Source organism: Saccoglossus kowalevskii, chromosome 9 (assembly GCF_978046115.1).
Source record: "Saccoglossus kowalevskii chromosome 9, keSacKowa6.1, whole genome shotgun sequence".
NCBI classification, from domain to species: domain Eukaryota; kingdom Metazoa; phylum Hemichordata; class Enteropneusta; family Harrimaniidae; genus Saccoglossus; species Saccoglossus kowalevskii.
The window spans coordinates 12,836,758-12,856,081 of record NC_140649.1 but is presented as its reverse complement, the minus strand read 5'-3'; the positions used below and the strand labels follow the sequence as shown (position 1 = coordinate 12,856,081).

At 37.1% G+C, this 19,324-nt stretch overlaps 1 protein-coding gene across 1 annotated transcript; it reads left to right on the top strand.

Moving 5' to 3' along the window:
- Positions 1-56: 56 nt before the first annotated feature.
- On the top strand, positions 57-18,657 carry LOC102804312 (uncharacterized). Its single transcript, XM_085503174.1, has 12 exons — positions 57-181; positions 764-920; positions 1,766-1,894; positions 3,470-3,577; positions 4,976-5,098; positions 6,106-6,192; positions 6,652-6,870; positions 12,785-12,997; positions 16,726-16,884; positions 17,165-17,315; positions 17,762-17,832; positions 18,181-18,657. Exons 1-12 carry the CDS (start codon positions 128-130, stop codon positions 18,189-18,191), a joined length of 1,482 nt encoding a protein of 493 aa, XP_085359300.1. The 5' UTR covers positions 57-127; the 3' UTR covers positions 18,192-18,657.
- The last annotated feature ends 667 nt before the right edge of the window (positions 18,658-19,324 follow it).

Genomic DNA, 19,324 nt, shown 5'->3' with positions numbered 1-19,324 from the left:
CCCTAATGGTTGGTTACTTGTCTGTATACTACAGCGTTGCTAGGTACATTGCGGCATAACGGACCATTCGTTGTCTGAGATAACACGTACTTGAAATACTCGCACGTGTATTTAATTTCTCACGAAAATGAACAATCAGGTGCAACCAACATCCGCAGAGGAAGAAAAGGCACAAGAAGAGGTCAGTTACTTAGCCCAACATTAATTGCTATTCTTTGTCGTTAATGTTATTTATCGTTGACAATATTAATGAAGAGCCAGCAAGTGCGCATATTGTTTAGAACGTGTTGATATTGATCGGGAATATCTCATCAATGTAAAAAATCACTTAACAAATTGTTGATGTTTGCGTATTCGTCATCAGATATCGAGTCGTATGTATGGGTGACATTGGTACTCAAAGTAACACAACGCAATATTACGCAATGAAACAGTTTTGTTTTCTTCCAAACAATGGCGTATTCCAATCAATGTAATTCCTAAGTACAAAATAATATAGACAACGTAACCAGCAAATAGTAATAGAAATAAATCACAAAAAGGCAGGTAGTAGGACTAGTGACTTCCATGCTATCAAATAATCAATTGGAATTTTAGCGTGCTCTTTCAAATTTCTTTTTAATAAGCGGTTCGAATTGTAGGATTCACCACCTCCTAGATTTGTTATGGTTCTACTAAGATGTGAAAACATTATTATGATTGTTGTTCCATTTTCATATTTGCTCATTGCCTTTCATTAGGTCATGTACTTTTATACTTGTAGAGGAATGAGAAAAAAAACAGACGTCGAAAACTAGGCATTATATTGACAGTCAGCTCACTAGTGGCGCTTGCACTAGTTGCTGGCGTTGCGGGCGGTGTATCAACGGGTGATAGCGCAGAAGATGACACTGTACTCGGGGCTAGCAATCAAGTGACAGGTAATGATTTATCCGGCAAAAACAAATACAATGAATCATGCTCGTCAACTAACTGAATAATACAAGTTTTTCGCATGGTAGGAAAATAATTATTAACTGTCAGCCTTTTAGGCTGAGAAAAAAAATCTCGTTTCGCGCGCATCATTTTGAACTATGCGCCTCGGACGTTTTTTTTCTTCTAAAGCATTCCAAAATGCGCTTGTACTCACAGTTTTCTCAAATCTTCCCCATTTTAGCCCAGTATTAAAAAAAATCGCCTCGCCGCTTCATTTTAAAATTTCCATGAAACAAGAAACAGAGAATTTTTTTCCTGGCCTTACAGTGACTATTTGTTGCACGGGTAGACAACAGTGCGCAAAAAACAACCTTTGATCATGGGATTGTAGATTATAAGGTCTTTATTTTTCACGCAAGGTGTTTTTTATCGTTATAAAAGAGCAGTCCACAATGAACAGTCAAAACAATTTTAGGGATTATGATTGCCATGTCAACAAGTTTATAACTTTACTTCCAGGAATTATAACCGCGATCTATACACACTGAAATAACTCTTCGATCTTCTGAGTTTACAATGAACATAATTCACGATTAAATTAAACAGAATGAAAAATGAATGAGAAAAATGAAAATCTGTTTTTTAACAAAAGAAAATCTTAAGGCTTCATAGTCTATTCTTGTTGGGGTTTATTTTGTCGTTAAGAATTGCATATTTATTTGTTGCTGTTAGCTGAATACTTGCTTGGTCATTTTTACTAATTTTATAATTTCTCGCGGAAACTGTGAGTCTCAAGTACTGGGCATGTCCCACGAATAAATAAGAATGTGTTTTTGTGTTTATTAATCAGACTCAACGACGCCAATCCTATGTCACAATGATTTATGTCAGCATGGTGGAGAATGTTCTGGAACGGTAGACAACTTTATATGTACATGTGTTGATGGATTTGAAGGTGAAAGGTGCGAGTTCGAGACAGGTGAGGATACGAATATAAAAAGATTTATGTTTTAACACGTCTGTAAACTAAAAATGTTACCTTCACAGCACACATACAACATTAGATTATCATTTATAGAATGTTCGACTTCATATAGGAATTGAATCGTGACAACATGACAATACTTTATTCTTTTTGAAACTCAAAATAATTTCGTCCTCTGTTGTCGTCGCGCAGGTATTCGACAATAAATTTTCCACCGTCAAACACCTTCGAGATATTTCTCGGGCATTTCGCTCGTTCTCTCCGATAAATACACACAGCAGTCTATAGTTTCAGTGTAATATCGCCAACAAGCAAAGCGCTGGCCGTGGTCTCCGCTCAAGCAGGGTAAATCCGCCCTTTTTATTCAACTTCCAGTGAAAACATACATTTGGAATAAACACCGCCCTCTAAAGTTGCAAAAGCCAATGGCTCATCATTACACCTATCACAAAAACTTTCTTTAATAATATCAAAAGCTCAAAATGTCATAGCCAGAGTTGCCAACACGGCATAATGAAATAGCGTGTTGGTTTGTACCAATCGTCGGCGATCTCGGGAGGTCACCAATATGATAATTGCCCATAGCAACCGGCGTTGCCAATTCACAGGAAAATACATGTTGTTGTTTTTTGTTGTTTTTTTCTGCAAAATGTCATTACCAGGGTATGGTAATATTATCATTTGTTTAATTTGCAAACCCGGCGGGCACATACGTATTTTTCTGTGCGTTTTATGAAAATCGACAACGTCCCTATTCCGTGACCTGTGTTTAGACATTTATTCAGCAAAGTACATTTAGACTTATACTATGTTAATAGTTTCTCGTGAATGCTTGTGAAAGAAAGTAATATGTCATGTATTTCCTTGTCGTTAGTGTTGTCTGTTGTCGATTTGTTTTACCTATAAATGATTAGACTGCCACAAGCGTCGTTTTTACAAAATTTCCCCCAAACTTGGTATACAAGCGTATCTTGTGCTTGTGTGACATCGTATTCACAAGCTGCATCCTAGAATACAGATAGGGTGTGTATTTAAAGAATAACTACCCCGAGAGGCGAGTAATACAACGCGATTTGGCTCAGTTTCAAGACATATACACACGATAGTGAGTTTTTATATGGAGTGAACTGGTCAAATCGAGTGGTATACTCCATACTACTAGTATATTATACCAACCTCAATTGAAAGGTAATTCCATAACACGAATAATGTTAAAGCATCATAAAGTATGTTCTGAAATACAAATAAACTATTTTCAACCATTCTTGAAGAAATAGGCCCAGGTAATTGAAATGCTGGTAAAAAATAATAGCATACTGCTGAATTTCAACAATCCATACATTTCCAATTCAGCCACGATTCTTGTATAAATTATCTTAACTTATCTACAATCCTCCGTGACAGGTATGATCCGAACATACATTATCAACATCTGGCCCAAACCACAGTCGGCTGCCGTTCTTTGTCGGGTATTGCCTATCTGCCCATATATATTATCTACAAACATGCAGTCTCCATTTACTCGTGCATTTTATATCTAATCCCTTATCTATTTGATCTTCACTCCAGAAGTAGATGAATGCCAACCAAATCCATGCGAGAATGGAGCAGCTTGTGTCAATGAAATATCCGGATATGAGTGCGTGTGTACTGCTGGATATGAGGGCACACACTGTGGTGAGTATGCTAACTGATACGTTAACTGATATAAATTATCACAAATCCAAATAAATTTCTACGTTTAATATGAACAATCGTGTAGCAAACAATCGTGTACTGTAAACAATGCAGGTTACGTCTTTCGGGGTAGGTGAGTGGCTCGCCAGGTTAATGTACGGAAAATGATTGCATCAGCGAATAGGTAACTCGCAAGACAGTGAGTACAGTGGGTTCGCTCGACACTTATATGCACCATTCAGTCACAAAGACACCAGTAATATAACATAGCCATGTATTTATTGTAACTGCAATCGTCAACATATGCCCTGGTCCTGTTCTTCCCTAAGGCTATTACGCTAGACCCCCTCCCCCATTTTTTATAATCGACAGTGTTAATTGTTCAACCAATAGTCTTAATGCTTTCATGCGTTTCCATGACTGCACGTAGACTCCACCACTGAGGGCGTTGCCAATACTAGTTTCTAATACTGTCCAATATTGCAGATTTTACCGAGAACCAGAAACAAAAGAACATCTAGGTACTGGTGTCCATTATTAGAACAAACATTCCTCATTTTGATTTACTTATTCTGCAAACTATTTTTTTCTAAATCATGTTTTCAACGCCATAACTAACTCATACAGTGGGTTATTGGTTCAAGGTCATAAAGCACCGTGACGGAGTAGAAGATTTGATATTACAACATCGCGCTATTGTAATCGTGCATGACTTAAGGGTTCGGGCTACCCATCTTTTCGTGATGGTCAACGACCCATTCTTGTTGGCATATATACCATAATGTTTTTGCGCTAATTTATCAATCGCGCTCAGAACAAATCGACAAAAGTTTTCCCTACTATGTGCCGCCATTCGATACAATATTAAGGCAGGTCGTGAAATGCAGAAATTTAATCTTGGGCGATTATGCGACTTCTCTAAGTTCCATGTCATTTTGAACATTTAAAACAACAACATATATGTTAGGTAACCACACATGGACAGGGAAGGCATATTTGTGTAACTAGGATTGTTATTTGCATCATCCCTTCTCGGGAATATCGGTATTGCCGTGGCAGCTGTTCATCACTGGAATTGTTTATTTGGTTCATTCAGTTCTTTTTGCATACCACGACGAAATTGTACTAACTCAGCGATACATACTGCCACGTGAGTGGTCAGTGATAAAATGACTCATTTGCATAATGGTCATTTAGAGTTACCCTTGATCGACTGTAACTTTGATAACAAACTTAGAATCGAAATAACGTTTTCATAAACACCACATAGTTACCAATCAGGCCAAGCAAGCAGCTACATGTCTTGGTGAGGGTTCATGAATATGGCCTAGGATGTCAGTTTATTACTACTATACTATAATCATTCTTGTTGATATTCTGAAATATTCTGCGTCACAGAACTTGAAGAACCCAATATATGTATACCAAATCCATGTGAAAACGGGGGTGTGTGTGAGAAAAACGCCGACGCATATAATTGTACCTGTCCACTCGGAACGTCGGGGGATGTATGTGAAATAAGTAAGTATTGTCAGTAGAACCAATTAACCTGCAAGGTTTATGTGTTTTCAACAAAATATTTGACTATGCCTAGCTCTGTGAACTCAGGTAATGAGTGCTACAATTCTTTTCGCTACTGTAGTCCGAGATGTTGTACTCTGTTTGTCACTTGGCCCTCTTATGCATTCACACGAGCTTTAACAGATGTAGCAGTCACGTTACGAATATCGTAGAAAGTATTATTAGAACATTAGTAAGGACTACACGATGCGATCAACTTTAACGATTAGCGGTCTGATACTACCGCTTTGACGAAACTCGGACTTGACAGATAACCACCGACATTCCCTCGTATATAAATCAGTGAATTTTTTTTAAAGTTAGACGGCGCTGTTTCAATTTTTTTATCGTTTTAGTCCGCAGAGGTCGTGTGAATAGTAAGCTTATACATAAAATACCGTAATTTACGATCTCATGCAGCGAGGACAAAACCTTCGCTGCACGATGAACAGTGACGTAAATTTTGTATTTTGCATAATATCACCATACTGTCCAAGTTGGACCTTTTAAAGAAGGAATAACAATCTTTCCCAACCTGTTTAATTATGTTCTATGTCTACCGTAATTTAGCCTTGACTGGTTATTTATCAATATGTATGGCAGATCATGTATAAATATGTTATCCAATCCAGATTTAGCGACTTTTAACTCAATGTATAATTTCTGGTCAACATTATCAAGTATTTGTATTGGTCCGCTATATTTGCAAATATTAATTATAGTTATAGCGACAATCATATTCATCATATATTTAACTGAAAACGTTTAATCTAAAATAAATTACCTATGATTATATTTGGTATTATTCTGTCAGTAGGGCACTTAATTCAGCTTTAAAAAACACATTTTTTTAAACGGAACTAGTTTGTTATTTAATACTTTGGTCGCCAGGAAAATGTGCAATATGTGGGATAAATGTTACGTTAGAGACACTAACTCGCGCTGTACAATATAATTCATCTTTTTAGATCCCGACGACTGTTTAGATGAAAATCTGTGTAATGGTGGGGTGTGTATTGACGACATAAACGACTACATATGTGACTGTACGGGAGGTAAGTAATTTTTTTTTTTTCTGAATGCTCCATTGCAGTGCCGTTATGTAGGCAACTTAAAGTGAGATGACCCGTCATGGAGTAACAACATCAATGCAAACTCGGGCATCAGCGTCACAACACACGTTCGTTAACCAACCTGGAGTTTTGTTCATTCTTTGAAGCGCAGTGGTCGTCGCGCAGCGCGTGTTCGAATTTCATGTAAATGAACAATGTAAATAAACAATTTAACAATGTATTTTACACACGTTGTCGCTACGAGTCCCATATCGAACAGGACGCGGCACGACGACTACCGCCCTTTAAATTAATTTTCAAAAATGGCTGAAGGAGGAATTTTTATACAACACGTTTGTACCTGTTTAGGATTATGAATGACTATTAAACAGGTCCGGTATTATATATTGCACAGTTCAATACAATACTACTACCCTTAAAGCGATTTGTTTGGCATTTCAGGTCAGCCATTAGTGAATGTAGCTGAAGGAAAACTTGTTCAGCAGTCATCGACTGGTGTTGGGGTTGCCGCGCTCGCTACCGACGGAAACTCTGCATCCGACTTTGCGGCTGGTAGCTGCTCTGAAACAACCAATGAAGAAGGGCCATTCTGGTGGACGAATTTGGGAGTTGAACACTGCATATCCAAAATTGTCATATTTACCAGACAAGATGCGATGGGTAATATATATTGTTGTGTATTTACAATTTCTAAACTCCTTACATTACTTGTTTTCCCTTCATTGGTTTCTGAGTTCCTTTCACGGCTAATGACATTGATGGAAACGTCTATGTTAATTCAACTCATTAAATAAGTGTGTCGCCTGTTTGTATTTGACGGTTATCAACAACCCATACACGTCATATTTATATATATCTCAATTCAAACTGAAATAATAAGAGGTTTCCTATCTAAATACATTGGACCATTTTCAAATGACGCCTTGCGTACGGCCGGGCGCTTATTTAATTTATTGACATTATAAATTCAACGACCCAATGTTTGAAATTGGTCCGTTGTGTCCACAGTAACGTCTGAAATATTAATACTAATGTAATTTAGATATTGAGTTGAACAAACAAATTTGCTAAATAATGGGTGATTGTTTATGTGGCAATCGGCAATGTTAAGGTATAGATGCAGGTTCGTTGGAACTTGGGAGTGATTTTTTTTTTTTTTTTTTTGCTTTTTATTATCCAAACAGTCTTGGCTATAGACTGTTAAAATTTTACAGCATTGTGAATAGTTGAACATACTCAAAAGACGATTTTAAAATATAGAAAACTGGTACAAACATTCTCTCTTTTGAATGCTTAGCAAGATTTAGCAAGGCTGTACATAAATAATCAAAAAGAAACATGGTGAAAAAAAGTAATGACGGGATCTCCATATTATGCACTATATTTAACTTTTAACAAAACGATAATACATTTAAATTTGGAACTGTTACAGCCATTTTAATTATGAGCATTAGCAAACTTCTTACTGAGTGAATGGTTATGCAAATTAGCCATTATCTCCACTTGTGTTTTTCAGTTTACCATGGAAGTTCAAATCTAAATACTAGTAGCTCGCACAATTCTTGTTTATTTTGAGTGAAACTTTCACACAACGTTTATCAGTTGTTTATTAACAAATGGGCGTCCAGGCGTATATATAGTATGTTTTGTTTTCATATTACAAAGTTGTCAAGCAGGATGTGTGCCGTATAGTCAATCCCGGTCAGTATTTCACACTTCGAATGTCATTGTCCGAGAATGCAAAGCTTTAAAAATAAGCCCAGACGTAGAGACGTCGTCAAAATAGTGTGAAAATGTCAAGACAAACTGACAAAAACTGTGGGAGCTAATTAATTTTCAATCTCTCTGACCAACCAGAAAACACGAACGGAGATAATGGCCGTTTTATGAAAGTGATGTTAATCGTCCACAAAAATGGCTATTGCATCACGACGACATTCCAAATTCCATCATACACCGACGGTTGCTGATGTTCAACCGTCAGATAAAAACATAAAATAAAAATATTTACAATACTAGGGAAACGGACGTAAAATCGTCCGCGGAGTCAAAACCTTGGTGAAAACTGTCATGGCGTCGTGTTATCTTTTCCACTTAGGGAGGGGCACAATGGATTACGTAAAGCCGATGAGATTTTCATACAGTTATATAAACATAGCGATCACCATTGAGTGGGTTGAGTCTAAATTTACCTTTCCTCAAACCTTTAAAAAATACTCTGTTTGACGCAGTTTTTCACGATCTCCGGTGAAATGGATCGTGCGAAGTTAGACGGCCAGGTTGAAATGGTCCGTAATATTTTGCTACACGACGGCTATTCACAGTTTTTTACTCAATCGCTCAAACGCCGGTGAGAAAAAGTCGAAATGGAAGACAACTATTGTAAACCGAAACAGGTTTCATTCAACTACGAGCAGACGCGATGGGTCGATAAAAAATAAAACGAACCCTGACCTCTGGAAATACCTCATTCATAGAGTGCCATAGTACCAGAGGTCGTCGAGCACGGCCGTACAACGTACTTTGCGACATCGCTACAGATGCATGCTAGCTGACAAGGGGGTTTCCGATTAAGGTAACCAAGATGGCATCGCAGAGTGCGTGATTTTTCCGCGGTGTTTAAAAACAGCATCTCGTTGCCGATGTTTCTGTAATTTTCGTTTATTTTTTTATTTTTAAGTAACCGAGCATTTCACGTTTGTGTATTTTGCCGCTGAAAAGTTAGTTATCGATGACAGCACAGCAATGGTCTGAATGGTGTTTATCCACTACTACATCGCAATGCTATCAGCACGGTGATCGTTACAGCGAAACGACAAATGTAAAATTAGTCAGTTTTATAATGCCTTCGGAGAAAAAAATGCGTGAAAAAAAACAATTTTCAACAGTACTCCACAGGAAGCTGCCAGGCTAGAAGTTGTCGACATGTTGCGAGATAAGGGTGAAAATGTTTACTTATCATTTACAACTGTATGTGTTCCGCTTGCATGCTGGAAGCGTCTACGTCTTGTCTTTTTTTTTGTAGTTTGCAAGACTAGTTGGTAGCGCTTGAGGTAAGTTAAACAGGGTCGCGGACAGGAAGTTACACATCGCCGCACCGTAACTGAGGCCAGCAACTTATTTGCATATACCATCAACAGTGACTTGTCAATCAAAGAGCAACGTAAACAAACTTTCGGGACTTTTAATCACATACGCGTGCCTCGATTCCCTATATTTTAAAATTCATTTTGGGCATGTTCCAGCTTTGACAATGCTCCGAAATTACAACACTATCTAGCCAAGACTGTCTGGGTAAGAAAAGCAAAAAAAAAACAAACAAAAATTCACTCCGAGTGTCCACGAACATGCATCTAACATGCATCGAACATGCATACGCGTGTATGTAATACATTACTTCAGTAATTTCTTAAAGACATGGTCATATTATGGACATATCAAAAACAATTGTCAGAAAGTATGGCGAATAATTTTCCATAATAACGATATATATTATATTACGACAAACCGCCTCATTGAAGTAATGTAAAAATACTCATTTACAAAAATACAAAATGTTTGATATACATATACATATATTTACAACACGCGACTGTGATTGTATTCTCGAAAAGCCTTTATGTATGGTGGTAATTCACCCTAATACATTATATACCAGGATTACAATTACTGACTCCCATCGGCGAAATAATATTTCAAACAGCTTGGAGTTATCCAAAAACCTATTTTACTAGTTTTCTGCATATAAATACAAGCGTTACAATTTACTTAATATGTGCATGATCTATAAACCTGGGCGTTAATAATATGCATATCACAGAAACTGTGGGTGCTACTAAAATGACGAAACGCGCGCGCAATACATACCTTGCGAATCAAGATAAGGCCACACTGATTTAATTTTATGGATGACATCCTCTGGAGACCCCAAAACTAATGCGAGAGGGCGAAGAAAAACAAATGCTGTCAAAAAAAATCCTGCTAAAACCACAGGACTACGGAGCTGCTATTACGAATTGAACCACAGAACACAATGTATCAAAAAACAACAAGAAGTCTTTATTTGTAGGAGACACATGTTGATATACACATCCCGTACTGTATTACTGTCAGGTATAACCATTTCAGACAAGCTCTAGTACATGTAGTCATGATGAAGTACCTTCAGTCAAAAACACTGCATTCAAGGTACAACATGAACATCATTTTCAGTACAAGTCAAGGCGGAATGTACATATCACTACTTTATGACAATAACTAACAAAACATTGCAATGATACAGAAATGTCCTTGCTTGCTCCTCTCTACACAGTAGGGGTTAGCTTTAACCAATCTCTCGTATAGCTGTGTAAACGTCATATCTCCCTGGCCGACGTCAATTGCGTACCAGTCTACAACAATCCCTCAGTTTTTCCTCTGAACTTTTATACTCGCATATTCCCGGCAACGCAATACGCATGTGCAGAATATCATTTACGACAAAATTGGCACGTTTTTAGATAGTCCAAAAAAATTTTACGACAAGCCGGCGCTTTGCGACAATATGAGTCGGCAAGTTCCGGACAGAAAACCGATCTGTGGAGACTCGTCGTCGGAGATTTTTTGTTTTTTTATTTTTGAGAACAGGCGAAAACTAATGCGCGCGTGGATGTCATCCATAAAATTAAGTCGGTGTGGCCTAATTAACACTAGCAAAATCGCCTAGGACGAACACTAACCAGTTCTTCTACTCAATCCCTCATTTGCATATTACTCAGAATGAGACTTGTGATTATGGTGCATAATACAAACAATCAACATTTACCTATAAATGCGTCCAGACTTTTAAACAACAATTGAAATTGTGCGGCAAAGAATGTACAATAGTATTCTGCTCATGCGCAAAGCGGGCGATTTGGCGACGAGTCGCGCCATCAGTTGTCACATATAAACAGTATTGTCGTGTGCATGCTACGTGTTGCTTCTTTCGTTGCTCTGTGCGTTGCCTCGTAAATTAACCCTGCCCGTAAAGTTGATGTTATAAGTGTTAAAGTCGGCTTGGACCCTATTCTTACTTTTGTAATTATCTTCTGTTTTCATTTTACTCCCGCATTTTTTATTCACTTGTTTGCGAATACAACTCAATGGAATATTCTCAAATTTTCATTCAAATTGTGATTGGCCCACTCATTTGACAGCTATATTGGATTAAATGTAAGCTTGAAATGGCTTTTTGACCACTTTCAGAGTGTCAATGCAATCTGGTGTGCAATTGACATCACCAATAAAAGTTCAGTGGCCACCTGACTTTTTTCCGTCATGTTTCTTGCACGGAAAATGAAAAAAAAACTCTCAAACAACTTTTTTATTGGAATTACTGAACACATTGATCGGAAATTTGTTTTTTTTATCATCTACAAAACCATTCCAAGTTTGATAATCATTTGTCATAGTCGCGTGGTTTGGCTGCCATCTTTGATTTCTTCTAAAGAGGAAAGAAGAGCTGATATTTCGCGTGTTGAATGTATGGCTCAAACTTCGTACGAGAAAAAATAATTTTGATTAGTCACGTTGTTTAGACACTATCTTACAGACGCATTTGTTTCTTATGAGTGCGCAATTTGTTATTTTATTTGTAGCGCGTATAAGAAAAGTCAAATCATTTTGATCAGTCACGTGGTTTTGCCGCTATCTTGTATTATCGGCAACATAATCAAAAGTTCTGGCTCATGTATTTCTTGTATACTAAAATACGGTCAAAGCTTCTTACAAGAAAAATAAAATAATTTTGATCAGTCACATGGTTTGGCCGCAAACGTGGATTTTCGCCAAATACTGCCACAAATTGGAGCATTTGAATTCTGAATATTTGCCATTACTGGTCGGCATCATTGCTTATGATCTGCTCGGCTTATGTTGATTCTTATTGTGAGAAAAATTAAAAATATTACGTCATATAGTTTGGTCGTCATTTTTAATGTTCTGCTTCACGACCTCAGTTTAAATTGTGATTTCACTAACAATTACATAATTTACATAAAATTCGGAGTGCCTAATGATCATACTTTTATAATTTTGAATTAAAAAAATGTCACGGGCGTTTTATAATTTATATGTTACATTCAATGCGAATTATTTCAAACATGTATATCACTTGGCAGGTAATATGGCATATTCTACTGCAAGCCTTCAAACTCGTACTAGACAAAGCATTTCTTCATTTCAATTGGCTAATTGATTACGCTGACGTCATAGTCAAGCGTGTTTTTACGACATACAGCAAAATAAAATTATGTGTCAGGGAGGCGACCTTGAACTTGCTGCTCCGGCATACTTCAACCAGTTCAGTGGCATAACTTACATTTTAATATTACACCTGACTTCGCCATGGCATTTTAGCCTGTTTCACTTAATGTCACCGCATTCCGGGATGTCATAACAGCTGACATCCTATTTTTTACCAATCACCGACACCAAGCTCGCAATTAATTACTAAACATGTCCTATTGAATCAATTGATTGTTTGCCAAAATGGTATATACTGTCAATCAGTATTGGGCGTTTAAATTTAAATATCCGTTCTTCCCTTATACAGCTTCTCCTTTGACTGGTGCAGTGTTGATTATCAGCAACGAACCTGATATGAATGGAGGAGCCCAGTGTGGTGAGGAGGTGAGTGACGAGCTAGCCATGGAGGAAATAATTGAATTCGAATGTGGCGACGGTATAACTGGGCAGTATGTATCGGTGTTAATACCAAATGTCACAACCACTCTCTCACTTTGTGAGGTTGAAATATATGCACCATGTGAGTAGACATTTATTGTTTATCTTCGGTTTATGGAACGTGTCATTAGTCAGGCAGCGTTCGTCCGAATTTAATGCAAACAGACAATGTGATTTAACATGTAATGTCAACGTTGCATGGAACCCATGTCGATCCAGAGTTAGCGGGACCAGCGCAATACAAACGTGACCTTGATAATAGGATTGTGTTCAAATAATAGAAGCTGACATTTTTGGACTAACATTATGTAATTGAAACACAAAATATAAGTATTAGAGGGATTACAAAAGAGGCTATAGTTAATATGGGCAGATGATTTGCTGGAGCCGTTGGTAAATTTATGTAATTGATTTTGCTGTGACAATGTATACATGTATGAACAATTATGTTAATATGGTGTTGTGTGTTATAGGAAGTAGGTGATGTCTTAAGTCTCTTGGTTATGTCATTTGAATCAAGAGGGGGAGGTTAAAGTACTTGATCGGAAAGAATGATTATATTTGTTCTTTGGCTGGGAATGGCTTATTTGTACTTGACTGTGACCCACCCACCACTCGATTGTAATTTGGCCAGCTGCTATTAGACATCACTCAGCATGACTAGTTGGAAGACAACCATTTAAAAATAGTGTGAATAGAATAAACGTCTGTAATGAACAAGGAAAAAATAAAGTTTATATTTGTTATCTTAACCATCAATATACAACAAGTTTACAAAAAAATTCGAGTAAGAATAAAGTAAAAAGTTGAACCAATAGGAGATACAGGTGATGGTTGAATTATCTCGCCTGGAAGGAAATAAAAAAACAAGTGGTAAGGATTATATATTGTAATGAATGATTTGAGTAAGGTGTTGAGTAGAGGAATGTTCAATAGGAAGAAATGCTTTGGAAATGATTGGACTTTCCATAAATAAAATCTTGAGGCACATTGTAAATAACTAGTGAGAGGATGCTGAAAGCACTACCGTGCATTCAAGCATCCTCTCAATGAAAACACAGGTTATGCACATTTACATTATAATGAGGTAAATTAGTGTTGTAAACGGAGTGTCATGATTAAATCTGGTATGATGTGCATGGAACGACTCATGGTGCAAAAGCAGATAACTGTTGACGGAAGACCCAAATGATAGGTATCACCACCTACCAATTTGGTAGTAGTCATATTGCCGAAAATACTACATCTTGTTTTTTTCAATAAGTATATGTGCAGCAACAATAAACTGGACAAAACCAGTAGTTAACTGTTTACCAGACAGTATTATAGACCCATATCATGCAAAGTTACAGGGTGCTGTACAAATATACCTCCTTACTGTCCATTCAGAATGAATAAGAAATAAAGTAGGTGCAAAAAGACTATATGAAATGTAATTGTACTTCATAGGAATATCAATGATGATATAAATTCCATCAGACTGATAGAACCGGTAAAAGTAATGAATTTATCGCATGGCAATGGTAATGTGTCATCTGACATATAATCGGAGTGAATTGACCATGTGCAAAAACAGCATTGTTGGTTTGCATAAGACAGCCCACACACATGCTATAAGGAGTAAACTCCTTGTATCACCAATGACAGGGCTGTAAATGAGTCAACATCAAACCAGAAACATAGAATGTAAATGCATGGACCTGTTCATCCAGAATCCCAGTTCATCCCTCATTATGTATGTGGATCATGTTAAAAAGATCTCAAACCATTATGAGGCCAATGAAAAACAAATTTGGTGTTTCCAGTATTAGAGTAAAAAATATTGGGTAGTTAGACAGGGATTTTATTATTTTAGATTTATTTTTTCCCCCAACATGTTCAGTCTATATCAAATACAATCATTTTAAACAATTTTTTTTACGTGATGATGTTACTATCAAATTTTGTTTATTTTAGAAAAAGGTAACTCATTTCCATAAAAATAAAATTAATAACAAATGACAACACATGTCATTGTTTAAGGGTGAGGTGAGTGGGATGAACTGTTGATCGGTGGCACCATTTCAAAAATGGCAGCTGGCAACAGAAAAACCTTCACTGATGTACATGTGTATGTAGTGAGCACAAGGAATTGGCCCCTATCAGTTTCTGCCTAATAAATGACAGTTATGTACATTCCTGCTGTGGCCATTTACCTACAATAGCAACAACACAAGCATGATAAAAGCCCCCTGATGTACACATTGCAGCTCTTGCTGTTTCTTGCATGTGACAAAAATCCGCCTAAATCACAAGAAACTTGTAGTGAGCCAAACAATGATCATGAAAAAGTAAGAATGAATACAGCCAGCCATGCCAATGTGGTGAATCAAATGCAATTTCTTGCATGACTTTCTGCTCAATATTATACAGTGGGTGTTAGCCTATGCCGAATAATCAATGGTGTGGTCACAAATGATCATGGAGATTAATCATGATCACATACTTCATATACACTATAACATTACATTAATGGGCAAAGACTATAAATCATATCCATGCCCCTAGACATGGCTACATCCGAGGTCATCATTTTGCCAATGCCATTCTTGCATGTCATTATTACTGGTTGCATAGATTAGACTATTAATGTACAAGTTTTTACACATATCGGCCTTAATTGGTTTTAGATGCTATTTCATTGAGATGCATCGCGACAACTGTGGCCGTGAAGGACCGGTAGGTTAGGTAATTGTTACTAGTCGCACCGTGCACACACATCATATGAGTTCACAGGCCATAGGCCTAGTAAATCGCTGTCATCATTTATATACGATGCAATATTTATTTTTGGTCATTTAGTTTCTCTGATTCATGACATCATGTGCCAATAAATCCTGAAAATTGGCTTTGCTAAGCGATGAGTCGTTTAGTACAAAACACTGAATGATCATAGCATGGTGTGCAGAGTTTTAGAGGTAAAGCAATTGTTAAGAATATATTAAAATTTGTGGAAAAGGGCAAAGGCTCTTACCTTAGTACAATGTCTGTACGGCGTCCTGGGCTGGCTGGCAAAATAATCACGTCATCGAAAGATGCGTGTACGTGTACTTTAGACAATTTCCATGACGCTGCATTGCATGTGTAGAGTCAACGTCACGATTTCAGCGTATTAATTTTTCTCCGCTTTTTTCAACAAATAATTCACTTTTTTCTCATGGGAAAACATCGTCAATCTTATTTTATTAGCCTGAACTTTGTCTTGACAGTGCAAATTATACTCAAACAAACGTCTTTGGATGATTTCTGGCACCCAAAATTGATTCTCGACTCAGTCCTAATTACGCGTTTAGGAATGACCTGGTGATCCAAAATTGACCTCGAATGAAAATACTGCCGCCTACGGCGGGTCCCGGGATCATTGCGTCAAGGTTGGAGTTTATTTAAACCGGATATTACGTATTAGCACGTGTTTCATACATCTTATCTAGTCTAGGTTGCAGGATAAGTATAATGCATCGTATACACAATAGGGCACTCACAGATGGCCGATTATTCACTTGGCTCCAACTTTTCAAATTGTTGTTCCTCTGTCTGTCTGTCTGTCTGTGTATGTGCACAGCTACCAATCACACAAATTAGTGTTTGTATCACTGATGCTTTGCATGAATGACGATTCGTCATTTTTGACGGATTCTCTTCGTTAATTGTCAAATATTGTTCACAGCTGCAGAGGTCAATCGATAATAAAGTCTGAAAATTTTCAGACTAAACAAAAAACGAAGCAATGATTTTACCAATACAAGTAGTTTCGTGATTGTACCTTTTCAGTGAGGAGACGTTTTGAATTGGTTGGTAGTACTAATACCTGGGCCGAGGCTAAATCTCTGTGCAGTAGTAGGGGTGGCCATTTAGCAAAGATTGAAAATGCCGAGGACCAGTCATATATAGTAGGCCTTATTGGTCAGAGTGGGTTGTCTCCTCTCACGTGTAAGTGCTGAAATTCATTGTTAACGTTGTTCGAAAACATGTTGTGTACATGTATGTGTTTTCTTTATTTGTATCTCGGTTATGTTCAGATCATGACTCTTATAATACTATTGAATAAAGATTAAACTTTATCGATGATATGTCGCTAGCGTAAGAGAGCAGTTCGTATTTGGGCAGTTAAATTGACCTTGCTAACCGATCCTCGTTCAGCGATCGTGGTTGTGTGAAATACCTTGCATAGCATATCATTTATCGTCTAAGCTGTTTCTTTGTGCTACAGATGGCTGGTATATTGGATTAAACGACAGAGCAATTGAGGGCACGCGGGTGTGGGAGGATGGCTCCAGTCTTGTGGGTTACACCAATTGGCATCCAACTGAACCAAACGATGGCGGAAACTGGGGTAATGGTGAGGACTGCACGGAGATATCGTAAGTCAAATATCTGTATTATTAAGACAATCAATTTAAGGCGGTGTCCACCAGCGTGTTTGCATTGCTATTGTGAAATGAACACATTGTGAATGCATTTCATATACAATGTAATAACATTGCAGCGTCAGGCTTTTATATTGACGTATTGTAATATTGTTTTTGTATTATCAACGCCTATTATTCAATTGTAATCATGAAATTACGCAAATCAATAAGCTTGTCTCTCGATACATTTACGAGCGTGGCACACGAAATATACATTTATATATGTAACCATCACAAATCAACAAAAACTTGTTTTAAGTTGCATGTACACTGAGTTTGATATTGTTTTTAAGTTGTCCGCTCTACATTATTGCGCAGCAAATTTCATTATGTAACCCCGTTTTATATTCCAAGTCCTACGCAAATATCGTAACGAGTCGCTTATGTTCTTATCTCAGACGTGACTATAATTTCAAGTGGAATGATGTGGCATGTTCATCCTCGTTGTTTGCTATTTGCCAATACGATGGTATGTTATCACGATCAATGTGTCCATACGCAATTACAAACTAAATATTGTCCCCGGCAAAATTACGTCAGTCATCGATACTATCTAGTTTCTAATGCATTATGCTATACTGTATTGCGATAGGGGGAAATGACCAGTGAGCAACACGTATACGGTTACGTTGTATTTGAATGCAAACAATAAACATGTGTGATTATGTTATGTATTATGTTGCGGTGGAGTACAGACAAATCGACAATGATCAATCAATACGTACGAATTTGTAGTGTATTATGTTGTGTACTATTTAATCGTCTGTTACAGTAGTGATTGTACTTTTGTTTTTGTTTTGTTTTTCATTTTGTGCAGATGCCTGGTGATAAAGACGTAACCTTTGAATTGGGCAACCGCAGAGTCGACAACATTGAAGATATAATACTTTTAAGATAATATCACGTGACCCGTGTGTATGTTTATAATGTGTGTTTCCCGTTCATATTTTCACAGTCGGTACCGCCAATAATGACGCACTGTGCACTGTTAGAGGTTATTTACACTTATGTGACAAGTTCTTGTAAATCAATGTTTTTGACATTTTTTGCGATAAAACTTAGTATTTCACACAGTAGCTTTGTTTTAATAATTATTCACAAGCATTGAATTTAATGGAAATGTTTTCAAATTAATTGTGACAATGAATGTGATAACAGCATTCGAAACGTTCTACTTGCAACCGTGGTTGAATGAAATAGACATTGAACAGTGAATGATGGCATAAATGTGAACCCCGTAGTTCTTTTTTGTTAGCGGCAACGTTTATGAATAAAATCGTCTCTATTGACATAATCTCAACATTACTTGGTACCCTCTGAGGGCTTAACAATGACCTGTTTAAATGTGTCAAAGAAAGCAATGGCCTGTTTAAATGTGTCAATTGAAGTTAGTGTGTAAGATATTAAATCACATCAGTAGAGTGGCGTTACAGTTCATGATGGCGGTATGACGGCCATAACAAGACTCTCATATATTTGTTATTTAGTGTGGCTGACAATCGGACATGATAGAAACTGACGCGAGATTAATTTGTACGTTTCTTTGTATACATGTGGAATAAAATCAGTTAAGCCACTGAAACAACACTCGTTAAAACAATATGTTCACCGGGCAACTATTTTGAATCCGATCAATAAAAAAAAATTGGTGAGCATCAATGACCATATAAATTCATGTGGAATAAGACCACACACGACCGTGATCTGGCTCTAGAATGGCAAATTGATTATAGGTGTCATACTCACTACAAATGTAAATATTGTTTTTGTTTTTATTTCAACTGTTTAACATACAGCGGAGCTATATCGACCGAAAGGCAGCTTGTTTTTTTCTTACACTCGATAAGCGGGGCCCAAACTGATATTTTGAACGATGTTAATAGACAGAACTATTCACCTTTATAGTGGCAGTCTTGTTTGGGCCTATTCATAAACACATGGTATATTGTTTATTTAACTAC